The sequence below is a fragment of the Amia ocellicauda genome, chromosome 3 (assembly GCF_036373705.1).
Source record: "Amia ocellicauda isolate fAmiCal2 chromosome 3, fAmiCal2.hap1, whole genome shotgun sequence".
NCBI lineage: Eukaryota > Metazoa > Chordata > Actinopteri > Amiiformes > Amiidae > Amia > Amia ocellicauda.
In genome coordinates this window covers 25,847,975-25,860,032 of record NC_089852.1, presented here as the reverse complement: position 1 = coordinate 25,860,032, position 12,058 = coordinate 25,847,975, and the positions used below count along the sequence as shown (strand labels likewise).

Below are 12,058 nucleotides of genomic sequence, written 5' to 3'. Positions count from 1 at the left end.
TAATGTCTTGTGTTTCACAGCTAATGTCTTGTGTTTCTGAACAAACCTCAGACAAACACAGCCTGCATCCAAGACAAGTTTTCCAAAACCTCACATAGAGTTGGAAGGTTGTCTTATGCTATGGTCACACTACACAATTTCAAAAATCTGACCCATTATTGAGAATGGTGAGCAGCTCACACTTACCAACCATCTTTCACTGAATTTTGCGTTGTGAAGGATTTCACATTACATGATCACTTCAGTACAGGGAGGAGGTCACACACTTCACGACTGATGTTAAATAGTTTGTCATGGGGGAACGCGTGATCCATCCAGAGAAAACGTAAATTAACACGCCGCTGTTGCTGTTTGCAACAAAAAAAGTGGATAGAAAAAAAAGAGTGTGTGTGAAGACATGGCTGGTGAGGTGAGGGCAATAGCCTGTATACTCTGCTGTGAGAGCTGGAGGTGAGCGACAGTCACAGGCTATATCCATCCCACAGTATGATCATCACATTGTAAGTATCGATGTTTTGACAATATTATTTAATGTGTATTAGAGTATTTTTAAATAACCTGCCGCAAAACAACCATTATTTTAAGTATTTGAATAAATACTTATGAAAATCACTCGTCATGTTTATTTTTCTCGTTTTTTTTCCTTCTTCTATCAGCTCAACTCTCATTGGCTGCTGCCGGTCTCTATGTGATGCTGATATTAAACATGTTTGTTTATGTTTAATAAAATAGTAGGGGCCCCGACTAGCTTACGATTGGATCGGAGGGCAAGCGATGGCATGGCGGACCGTCTCGCACTACACTTTCATCGATCGTGGGGAGCCCGACCAGGCTGCTTGTCCTAAAGATCAGTGGAGATTTGTTGGGAGGGCCAAATCTAGCTAACAATCGTGTAATGTGACCTTAGCTTTAGCTGCACGAGGCTGAGGAACAGACAACAACATCTTGTCCAAAGCCGTCATGTACCACCTTGCTGTCCACAGACGCCCACATTGCCCCCTGCTGGTCCAGCCTGGCACCCCCACTCCCTCTCCTTGTAAAATACAGCGCTATGCCGCTGATTTTCAATTAGATTAAATACGCACACACACGGACACACACTCCACTTTTCAGAACTGATTCCATCAAACTTACCTCGGTTTTCTCATTTGATTGTGTAAAAGGTGTCAATTGCACATCATCCCACATTGACAATCACATGGACTACTGAAGGTATATACAAGAACGTACGATAATTTATTATGGTTATGTCGCAACACCTACAATTTCAGGACAGGAACAGGAAAACAAAAAGGTTTACAACTATTTTTGATTGGAATGATTTCAATGTATGCATTTTATATATATATATTTATATACAATATACAAAAATATATACATAAAACACACTACACATATGCATATATACGCTAGATACAGAACTTTATACATACACTATGCACGCACATGTAGGCAGACGCACAGGTTTATATTTATATACCTTAAGCATATATATATATATATATATATATATATATATATATATATATATATATATATATATATATATATATAATAAATATATATATAAAATGCAGTCGAGTAAAAACGCAAATCCTAACGGCACAGAGCACAAAGCACAGAACTGCTACCGAAACTGTATTTTTACACAAGACATTGGAAACGGCATTTTCAATTTAATTATTATTTGATATGAATACAGATGGGGGAGGGGGGTTTTCCAGTTGCCATTAAAAACATGCAGAATGGAGTAACAGTGGAGGGGAGGGGTGGCAGCGTGTTTCTCTCCATCTCTCACTCAGTGGGTTGGTAGAAATAATGGGAGGACGAGGACGTGGACTGCCGTCGATCTCTCCCCCCGCCTGCAGGATGCTGTTTGGGTGCTCTACTCGTAGAAGCTGCGGTCCCTGTGGGGGAGGAGATGGTAGGGCACGGTCAGACTGACCCTTTGCTGCACTGGGGGGACGTGGGTGACTGGGTAGGATGGAGGGTGAGGGCTTCAAGGTCCACGCTGCCCTGTCGCTGGAGGAAACGTGCCTATTCATCAGCCCAGCTGTGACGCCCGCCACTGCAAACACAACGGGAGCAACAAGTTTTGACTGGAGACAGGCTGGCGTGCTGACAGTGTCACATGGCCTGGGTGTGCTGTCTGACCTCACATCAGGGCTCACTGTGCTGAAAGGCTCGTCCCCTGACCTAGTCCCCCCGCCTCCAAAAACACTCTAATACAGCACAATGCAGTGAACCCCTTCAGAGCAATAAAACAAAACAAACAAAAATCTAATAAAATGAGTGAAAATCAAACCAAACACAAAGGTAAGGATGTATGTAGTGACATGCTAATTTGCAGGTAATGGATGATCAACCGCTGCTGCTCTTGCACAGTAAATGCTGGCGTGTTGCAACATTACAGCATAAGAGCAGAACGTGGCGCTTCTCATCATCAAAGGACAACCAAAGAGAGGCAGCATCACACAGACGAGACACACAGGTGCACCAGGAGACTCGGTCAGAGCGTCAGCAGGCTTCCCGAGGGCAAGCTGCTGTGATGCTCTGTGTGAGTGTGTGGGAGGGGTGGGGGGAGAGAGATACGATGTTCTAGATGGTTATAACCACGATTTGGTCCTGAGAGCTGGAGTATGTGATGTAGTGGGGGTTGAGGGTGGTCTGCAGGGCTGGCAGTGTAGGGGATGTAGAGGTGACTGGAGACTGACTTGGCTCAGCTCTCAGTGCGTTGAGTTTCTGTGTGTGGGGGAGGGGGGGCTGACTGAAAGGTTCACAGTGTTTTGCCAGGAATGAGGGGTCCAGGAGGGCAGCAGGGGGATGTCTTTCAAGACTATCTCACACTGCACTGTCTGGTGTGCACCACACACCCTCACACCAGTTTCTATTCGGCAACAGCACAGTTTAGCGGGAGTCGGGTGGGGGCAGCAGCTCAGTATCAGACCCCTTACCATGAGCGACTGCATCAGCTGGGGATACACCGAGGGAAGGGGGCTAAATTCTGATGTGATTGGAATCATCATACCTGGTGGTTACAAAACATCATCGTAAACAAGCAAGAAAAAAAAAAAACAACACCACAAAGCAAACACCAAAAATGTATTTCTTTTTTTTTTTTTTTCTTTTCTTTTTTCCCATTGTTTTAATGCAATGCCACAAAACAGAGCAGCGTAGCGCCACAGAAATACATTGCTGGCCATGCATTGCTGGTTAGGAAATGCAACGCAGACAAAGAAATGGAGAGTTGATGAAAAGAGCCTGTATGGTCCCCACATACACAAGCTGGAGAATTAACCTGGACAAGCCTGGTTTGGGAAGGCCACAGGTCACAGACAGGCACACACAGATACACAAACACACAAATAAAAAATGAACCACAGAGTGTAGATCCACTAGGGAGGCTACATCAAAATAAAGGATTAGTCAACATTAGAGGTGGGCATTAAAGGAGGGGGGTATGTGTTTGAATTCAATAATTAATGCAAGAAAAGACTAAGTGCAAGTAGAGATGATTTCATGATAAAATAATTACATCAGGAACAAAATCTGCACTGGGGTTTGAATCGAAACACTAGTAAAGAGTTGCCATGCTGCTGGGAACCGATCATGGTGCCTCGGATCATGCCAGGCTGTCCCAAGATCTGCAAAGCTCCATTGACATGAGCAGCGGCTCCACTGAACCTCATACAGGCATACACTTACATACAGGCCCGTCCGTTGCAACTCTAACCCTGGACTCTGTTGTAGGATCAGATGGCATCACTCGACTCAGGTGCCAACATGAGATCAAGGTGTGCAGCATGTTGGCACACTCAGTGCTCAAGGATTAATAAGAGTCGGAGGTGGAGTGGGGGGGAGGTGGGGGGGTGGCGAACATTAAGATGTTTTGCAGCAGTGGCTCCATTAGAGCCATTCACTCGCTCTGAAGCAGCCCCGTGTGAGTGCATGAGATGGGTGACTGGTGAAGGAGAGGGGGTAGCAGGCAGCTCAGCAAATCATACTCACGCGCCCTCATTCCTCAGCAGAGCCAGGAACTTGCTGACCCTGTGCTCCGGATCCATCTGGAAAACAAAAAGGAGGGGGAGACACAGTGACCGTCAGCGAAACACAACCCCAGAGATCCGTGAGGCCGCCCCCTGCACTGCGCTCAGAGGAGCCCCCACTGTCTTGCGTCAGGCTGCCCCTGCCACAGTAGCGCAGCAGTTATACATTTAATTTCCCTCTTCAGGAGCCACAAACCTGAGCATGCAGATTCACCGGCAGTGAGATAACAAGGCTGTCAGAGCCAGCACCTGGGCAGAGAGAGACCAACTGGAGAACTGCTCAGTCCTGTGGGGAACAGGAGTCATTGTGCTTTCCACACACAAGGGGGGGGGGTTGGTATTGGCGAGAGCTGAAGAATCCTCTGATGTCATTATCAAGGCAGACCGAAGCTGGGTCTCTGGGCTGGGGGGCTCTTTGCTCCCCTTCTCTGCTCAGGTCCTCCAGTTCGAGCTCAGGTTGGTGCTCAGGGGCGGTGGCTGCAGCGAGACGCACCCCAAAGCTGTGCTTCAGAACAATAGCGCACTTAAGAGATCAGACTGTGGGAGCGCAGTGGCGGATCGCAGCCGTGCAGACGGGACGGCAGAGTGTGCAGTAATTATGCAGCTTGACTGGAGATCCAGGCGAGGCCCCCGCCAAGCCCCCTAGGGTGTCTAGTGTGATGTAGTCTTGTGGAGAGGCGGACGGATCACAACATGACAGCACCTGGTCATAAATCCACAGTGCGTACCTGCCCCCCTGCCAGACACCCTGAGGAAGGGGCTGCTCTATTGACAGCTGGGAGAGCGGTGCCCCGAGGCGCAGAGGGCCAGTCAGCCCACTGCAATCCATCAGTAAGACCTCCAAATGCACAGGGGGGCAGGGGACGGGGTCGCTTCTGCGGAGTCCTTAGGTGATTGAAAAACTGTGCTAGATCTGCCCCTTGTTACACTAATTGTTAAAAAAAAAACGGAACATATACATCCTCGGGAAAGATTTCTCCAGCCCTGCCCCTTGCGGTCCTATGCCACAATGAACTGAATGCCCCTACACACACACAGGAGTGATAGACGTACTCCTCACCTGAAACAGAAAAAAACGCTTTATTCTCCACCCTCCGCAGCACGGTCACCACACACTGCCCTAACAAGGGGCTTTAATAGCCCCTTATTCAACCCCTCATGTCCCTGGAATAAAGGAATAAAACGTGGCTGCTACAGCCCCAGAAGACCGTCGGTACTTGCAACAGCAAAAAAAACTGGGAGGTGAAGAAAATCTAAAATGAATACAACGTGTGAGCAATAACTTATTTCTGCTTGCCCTGTGGCTATCAGAGTTAAAACGCCAAGTTGAACAAGAAATTAGAGAGAAAGGAAAAAGGAGGAAAAGAAGAAAATGAGAATAAAATGAATGCGTAGCCGGAGGGAGCGGAGGGGGGTGCTGTCATGTCGGAGCAGAGCGGCAGGGAAGTGCAAGTCTCAGCAGAATCAGACATACCGCCAGGGAAGCACAGTGCACAGCATTAACGCATACCACAGCTATAACAGAGCCAAGCTTGAGACTAAGGCTAGGCTCAGCCTGCCCCTGTGCCGCACACTGGGGTCTCCGACACGGAAGAAGATGTAGCTGATAGGTGTGCGCACACATCCTTACTACAAGCCACCAGGGCTCCGTCATACACTTCCAAATGTACTTATCTGAGGTAACAGTTTGGTTATTAACACCAAATTCACGCTCTCTCCTCGTTTCTGTTCTTCTACTTTATTATATTATATATATATATATATATATATATATATATATATATATATATATATATATATATATATATATATATATATATTAAATTTAAAAGTTCAGGCTGCAGTCTGGCTGTAGGAGCTGTGTTTTGCTCAGTTTGTGTTCATTTTCAGCAGTGAAAGACACAGGGTATATATACATTTCTAAAAGCAATTTAAGCCAATATGTTGTAACTTGTCAGAGTCAATCCATATCAGGGAGGAAATTGTAGGTACTGAACTATGCATTCATAACAGCTAACCAACAATCGTTTACAATAGGACCTCAGGTCTACATCTTATCTAAAGGATATAGACAGAGAGATAGGGAGAGATACCTAGATATTGACTGCTCAATCAAATCAAAATCAACTCAAATCTGACACTGTACGATATGCCTGGGTACATGCTCTGATCTCAGCGAGTGTGGGGTGAAACGGACAGGGCTTGCCTTACCTGCAGAGACATCTCAATGAGCATCAGCAGCTTCTTGATGCCGATCCATACCCTCTTGCCCTTGACATGCTGGGCGATGATGGCCCGCTCTTTGTCCTTGAAGTTGCCCAGAAGCTGGCAGGCAGAGAACAGAATTAGCCCCAGTGCCAGTCCGAGCACAGGATGGCCTGCCCCCAACTAACCTCTCTGCCCTACTCCCCCGCCAGAAGACAAGTGCAAGGAAGCTGCCCCTGACCCCACAGCTCTACCCCTGGCAATAAATTCTCACTTCCTAGATTTTCAAGGTCAACCCCATGGCAATATTTGGTATCCTAAACGGAAAAATATCGTTCTCTCTCTTCCCCGTGTCCCCTTCTGCCATCAGTTGGACTGGATTCATAACCGCCTCCTCCCTTGACCTCTGCACTCCTCCGCCCCTTCCTCGATGCTTCATCAATCCTATCCTCTCCATCATCTCTTCCCTGACCCCACTCCTGACTTGCTCAGCTACCCCTCCTTCACCATCCCTCTCTTTCTCCTCTGCCTTCATGCTCCTGACTCCCCTTCACGTTGCCTTTTCCTCCCTCCTTCTCCCCCAACACACACACTTTTCTAACTCCCTCCCCTAGCTGTTTTCACATCCCCTTTGCTTTCTTGCCATCCTTCCCTCCTCTTCCCTGAACCCTAACCTCTCTCATCAGTACTCTTCCACCCTGCTTTCCCTCCCTCCTCCACCCACACCCCACTCTTCTCTCTCTTACCTCCAGGGCCTCGATGAGGTGTTCCCCAGAGGAGATGTTAGGGATGTTGATAGTGGTACTGAAGGCGTCTAGCATCTCCATCTCCTGCAGGACATCCTTGCGGCTTGTGGTCCCAATGATCAGCAGCTTGCGGCCCTGATGTGCAAAGAGCAAAGGTATAGGTAATTGAACGCTCAACTCTTGAATGGTGCTTGGCTTTTCCCCCCCGCAGAACAGACCCACTTTTGCAAAACCAATTGGGCCTCGGCTGGCCTCTCTCTGACCTGTAACTAGACCATGCAAATGTAAGACCATTTCCACCATCAATATTCATCAAAAATCATCTCATTTTGAATTTGAAATTGCGTTTTTTTCCCCCCCTTTAAACATGCGATTCTTCAATATCAAAAGATATAGCAATAAATAACTAAATTAGTCAGATTTTTTATTATGAAGTGTGACACTGCACTGTAGTGCAGAAAAGAGATGCGTTACATCAACATTTTACCTGCCGCATTTAAAGGCCAAACTGCCCCACCCTAGCAAACCCCAAATTTACACTTGATTTAGTCAAGTCAGTAGAAAAATTTCCCTAACCGGAATAAAACCCTACATTTACTTGGGAATCTAATTCTAACCCTATAGGTTTTGTTAATGTTTGTTTTGAACCAAAGACGCAAAAGACGACTGTGGGTACATAACACCCTTCAAATCATGGGCCCACATATACAGAAAAGTGATTCCAACTACAGAGAAGCCATGAGTACAGAACAGCGAATAAGGTAATGTAATGTGATTCAGAATATCATATAGGCAGCATATAATAAGATATATGGGCATATAAAGAAATATATAGTAAATAAACATATGACAATGTTTAATGCATTTTTATTTAAAAAAAAGCAAAACATTTTAATAAGCATATGAAGGAAATAAAAACGTATTTAAAATGGTAAACACTTCGTAATAGGACATTCCCCCAGTGTGTACGGTTCCCAGGTCATTACATGAATACATGATGGTTACTAAAACAAGTTATTGTAGAGTAGTGCAGCTAAGTACAATGTAACCGCTGGTTCTAGAGCACATAGAGAAGCTGCCATATAATCTGTTAACACAATTTTAAAGTAACATAACCATGTCATAATAATAATAATAACTATTTCAATTTCTGTCAGCTGGAGACACCTACACCTCTATTGGTTTTAGCTACAGGGTTGGCATCTCTAAAGTCTGCCACATTGTGTTTTCACACTTCAATAAAAATCTGTTCTTCACCCATTGTTTTCCTTGTATTGTTCTTTGTTTACTTTATTGTGAGCAGTACAAAGCTTTTTATTGGTCACTTCTCTAAATGTCACGCGTCAAAATCGCAGACTTGGAAACACTTTCTATTTGAATTGTGTTGCTTCAGTGTCACGTTGTTGCTTTGCAAGCAGTGCGAAAACTCCCTATCTAAACAATGTGTTCTATTTTTTGTTGTGGTGAGGTTTGTTGTTCCACAAAATTGCTGGTCGCATTGCATCCATTGTGAACAGACCTTAAGCCTAACCCAGACCAAAACATAACTTGTCAAATGCAATTTTAGTGGATTAGTTATGTATGTTACTTGAAATCATGCTCTCTAAGCAACCTACATGTAACCATGAGAATGTTCTTACCTTCATGTGTATCCCTAATTAAAACTTAGCTTGGCCAAATTTTCAAAATTTCGGATTTACAACTTTATTTTATATTATTTTAATAGCAATTTGTTTTCATAAACACTCGTATCTTAAATTTCATAAGGACTAATACCTAAATAATATTTAGCATCTTCAATACTGAAATTCAACAGTACCTAATCCCTAATCAAATCTTAACATTTGTCAGTTTTTGGTCATTTCGGGTGTGCCACATAATCTTGTGGCAAAAAATACTAAAGGAAAAATAAAATGTAGGTTAAGTAGGTGTGACTTTGGCTTGAAAAGGTAGGGAAACACTGTTGTAGGGGTATAGCCACAGCCAAATATTCAATATCACTGTCATTGTAAATAAAGTGATGGCGATTCAGAACATGTGGCAGTTGCTGCACAGAATAGAATAGAGTGGCTGTTTAATATATCCAGTGCAGAGGGCTGAAATTCAGTTTGGAAGAAAAAAACAAAACCCTAAAGCCTTAACTTTGGTTTACTAATCCTTTGGGAACGCTAAAAACACTCTTTTGTCACAATATCAAACTGCCCTGCCCGAGAGGTCCAGACCAAACAGTCTTTGTTCTCGTGGGCGAGAGACTAATGAAAAATTCTTTCAGAACACTGAATGAGATTGCATACGCTTACGGAAATAAAAAAAATAAAAATAATGAGAAAAAAACACCCACAGCAGCCAAAACAAGAGCAAAACACATAAATCATGCATTATAAGCCACAGAGGGCATCTCCTTCATGGGTTAAGTACTGAGATTCAGTGTTATTTTGCACCAGTGTCTTGTCTGGACACTTTGCACTTCCAGAACTTTGCTTTGCACCCACCTGCCTTTAGAGACATGCGTGATGGTGGGTGCAGTACATGCTCTCCCTAGCTGTAGCGTTTAAGGGGCTCCAGGAGGACGGCTACAGAGAAACTCTTGATTCACAGATGCTGGCTGCTACTTTCCGTGACCAGGAGATTTCCACCTCCTGTTTTCTCCCCCTGTTATGGCTGCTCCCCACCCCCTCTCAACAACCCCTCCCCCCTCCCCGTCCTCCTCACACTCCCCCTCCCCCCCATGGCGCTGGGTGTGAGCGTGCATGCAGATGAGGTGCCACACAGGCGGCCAGGCTGGCAGGGCCCGGCTGTCTCAGAGGACCCTTTCTCCTCTCTCCCGGCTCCCCGCTGTGAGGCCTGCTTTTCAATCCCCTCGCTCGGCAGAGATACCTCCGCTTCAATTCAGGGCACAAAACCCCTCTCTCTGCACACACAGCCCCGGAAAAACACTGCGAGCCGTGCGTTAACCCCTTCTCACCCGGGGACGGGTGAGCGCAGGGAGAGCGGTGGCGGAGGGCATGCACGCTGCTGTGTTGGAGCAGGGGCGGGAGGAGACATTTCCTTTGACACATTGGAAAAACTCCTTCTATTAAACCGTTGCCGAAATGTCTGTGTGGAGCTGCACGCAGGAGCGACGAGGAACTAATTTGAATTGACGTTTGTTACGCTTACAATATGAGCCAAGAGCACAGACAACAGAGCTGCAGAGTACAATATATTTAGTATTTATTTTTCAGAAAATTGTTGTGAATTCTGGGGTTAAGAACGCTGTCCCTGGATAAGAGTTGTATGTAAATGCAAAGTACACCTCCGGACTACTTTGGTATACATGTATTAAACTGAAAGTACATAAAATGTGGTGTGTAGCAACTTACACCTCGGGGGGAGTAGGACAGGCTGAAAACTGGGGAGAGGAAACTGTCTTTTCAGCAGGGTGATCTGGTAGTGGTCATCCAAGAGCAGGGGTCGTAAACCCCATTGGGTTCAGTAGCCGCACCGAGGTCAAGTACACAAAGCCGGTTTCATACAAAACAGGGTTGTAACCAAGATATCCACGATATAACGTTTTGCTTTTCTAATGCTCCTTCGCCTTCCTACACTTGGCTGGCAGTGCAATGGATGGAGAGAAGTCATTTTCTACGTCGGCAGGTGTGTGGTTCAGACACAGGCAGCTGTGATCAGAGCGGGTCATTAGTTTGTAGGTGTGTGCAGGGGAGGGGCTTCTGTCTTTCTCACTTATCTCCCATTGCATACCATACCCCGGGCTGTGTCACAATACCAACAACATACGCACACACAACAACAAAACCTCTGAGAATGCATGGCACTGGCAGCCCCGAAAGGGCTTCTGTCCTTGTCCACAGACCTCCCCATAGGCTTTTTCACAAACTGCTGCCACCTATCTGCCCATTCTGGCATTGCAGCTCTGCCCACAGTAATTAGCCCCCATATCTACCATATCAGGATCATAGTCATCCTGAGCAAGACATGTTGTGCAGGAGCAGGAAGAGCTCTGTACTCACATGAGGGGGGGCCTTCTTCAGCAGCACCAGCAGAGCCTGGAGGACCAGATTGGAAAAGCGGGGTCCAATAGGAACGTAGTCTGAGAGAGGAGACACGAAACAGAGAGGGGCGAGGTTTAGGGGCAGGAAGGCAGGCAAGGAGGTTAAGAGATCACAGGGAGGTGAGGACAGTGGCACTTTAACACCCACACAGAACCAAGGATCTGCCAGGTAACTGCACAACCTCTTCTGCTGGATATTTAGAACAGGGCAAGCATTTGTTTTTAACCTTGAGTTTATCCCAAGTACAAAGATATCATACTTATACAAATAACTTTCCTTGCCCGCATTTTGCATAAATAGCTGGCCAGGCCTGCTCATGTCTCAGTGGTCCTCTGATGCATTTATGGGATCTGGTAGACCCACCCCCACCAAAAAGTAGTGGCAACCTCATTTTCTACAACCTAAGATTAAATTCTTCCTGGAGATCTGGGCTGCTGCCAATATTTGTCATGAGGTCCGTTTTTCTTTTGGTCCTCCTTGATTTCGTGGCTGTTATTTTGTGAACAGTGGTTCTGATGTGCGTGTATGTCTGAATGTAGACTAGGGGGTGCTACTGCAGAACCACCAATGATCTTGGTTATACATCTCACCCAAAGGACAGAGCTCAAGGAGGCTCAGTCAGTTGTCAAGTCGCCCACTTGACTGCTTCAATGCAACACTTCAACACAGCTGAGCCCCAAGTTACATAATTGTATTGATTAGTGGTTAAAATTCAGTAAGCACCAGTTGTTGCACTGTGTTTTCCAGGTTCCTTTGGATAGTCAGTGCAACCTCGGGATCCACCTTTAATACTGCCAATGATGGATGCTGGAAAAGAGCAGCAGGCGGAGCAGCAGCCTTACCTAGCAGACGCTCAATGTCATCCACCACCACACAGCTCAGCTGGGATTTATACGCATCATCGAACACCTGAAAAAGTAAAAGACACCAAGACGCTGCCATTACTTCAGACCCACGGCCAGGGAGCTGCTGCCGTCAGTGTACCGTGTCAGTGCTGCCATGGGTGATT

The 12,058-nt window shown here is 45.9% G+C and overlaps 1 protein-coding gene across 6 annotated transcripts in view; it reads right to left on the bottom strand.

Annotated features, from left to right (window-relative positions):
• nsfa (N-ethylmaleimide-sensitive factor a) overlaps positions 1–12,058 on the bottom strand; it is a 44,182-nt gene that overhangs the window by 1,522 nt on the left and 30,602 nt on the right. Inside the window, exons 16-22 of one of the 6 annotated variants that reach the window (XM_066698690.1) lie at positions 11,892–11,958; positions 11,008–11,087; positions 6,998–7,132; positions 6,258–6,371; positions 4,009–4,064; positions 2,955–3,028; positions 1,218–2,068 (exon numbers count right to left, since the gene is read on the bottom strand). In XM_066698690.1, coding sequence (XP_066554787.1) covers positions 2,998–3,028; positions 4,009–4,064; positions 6,258–6,371; positions 6,998–7,132; positions 11,008–11,087; positions 11,892–11,958 — 483 coding nt within the window. In that variant the 3' untranslated portion in view covers positions 1,218–2,068; positions 2,955–2,997. Of the gene's footprint in view, positions 1–1,217; positions 2,069–2,954; positions 3,029–4,008; positions 4,065–6,257; positions 6,372–6,997; positions 7,133–11,007; positions 11,088–11,891; positions 11,959–12,058 lie in introns of those variants that run through there. The other 5 variants (XM_066698691.1, XM_066698693.1, XM_066698694.1 and 2 more) reach the window with 5 other exon arrangements.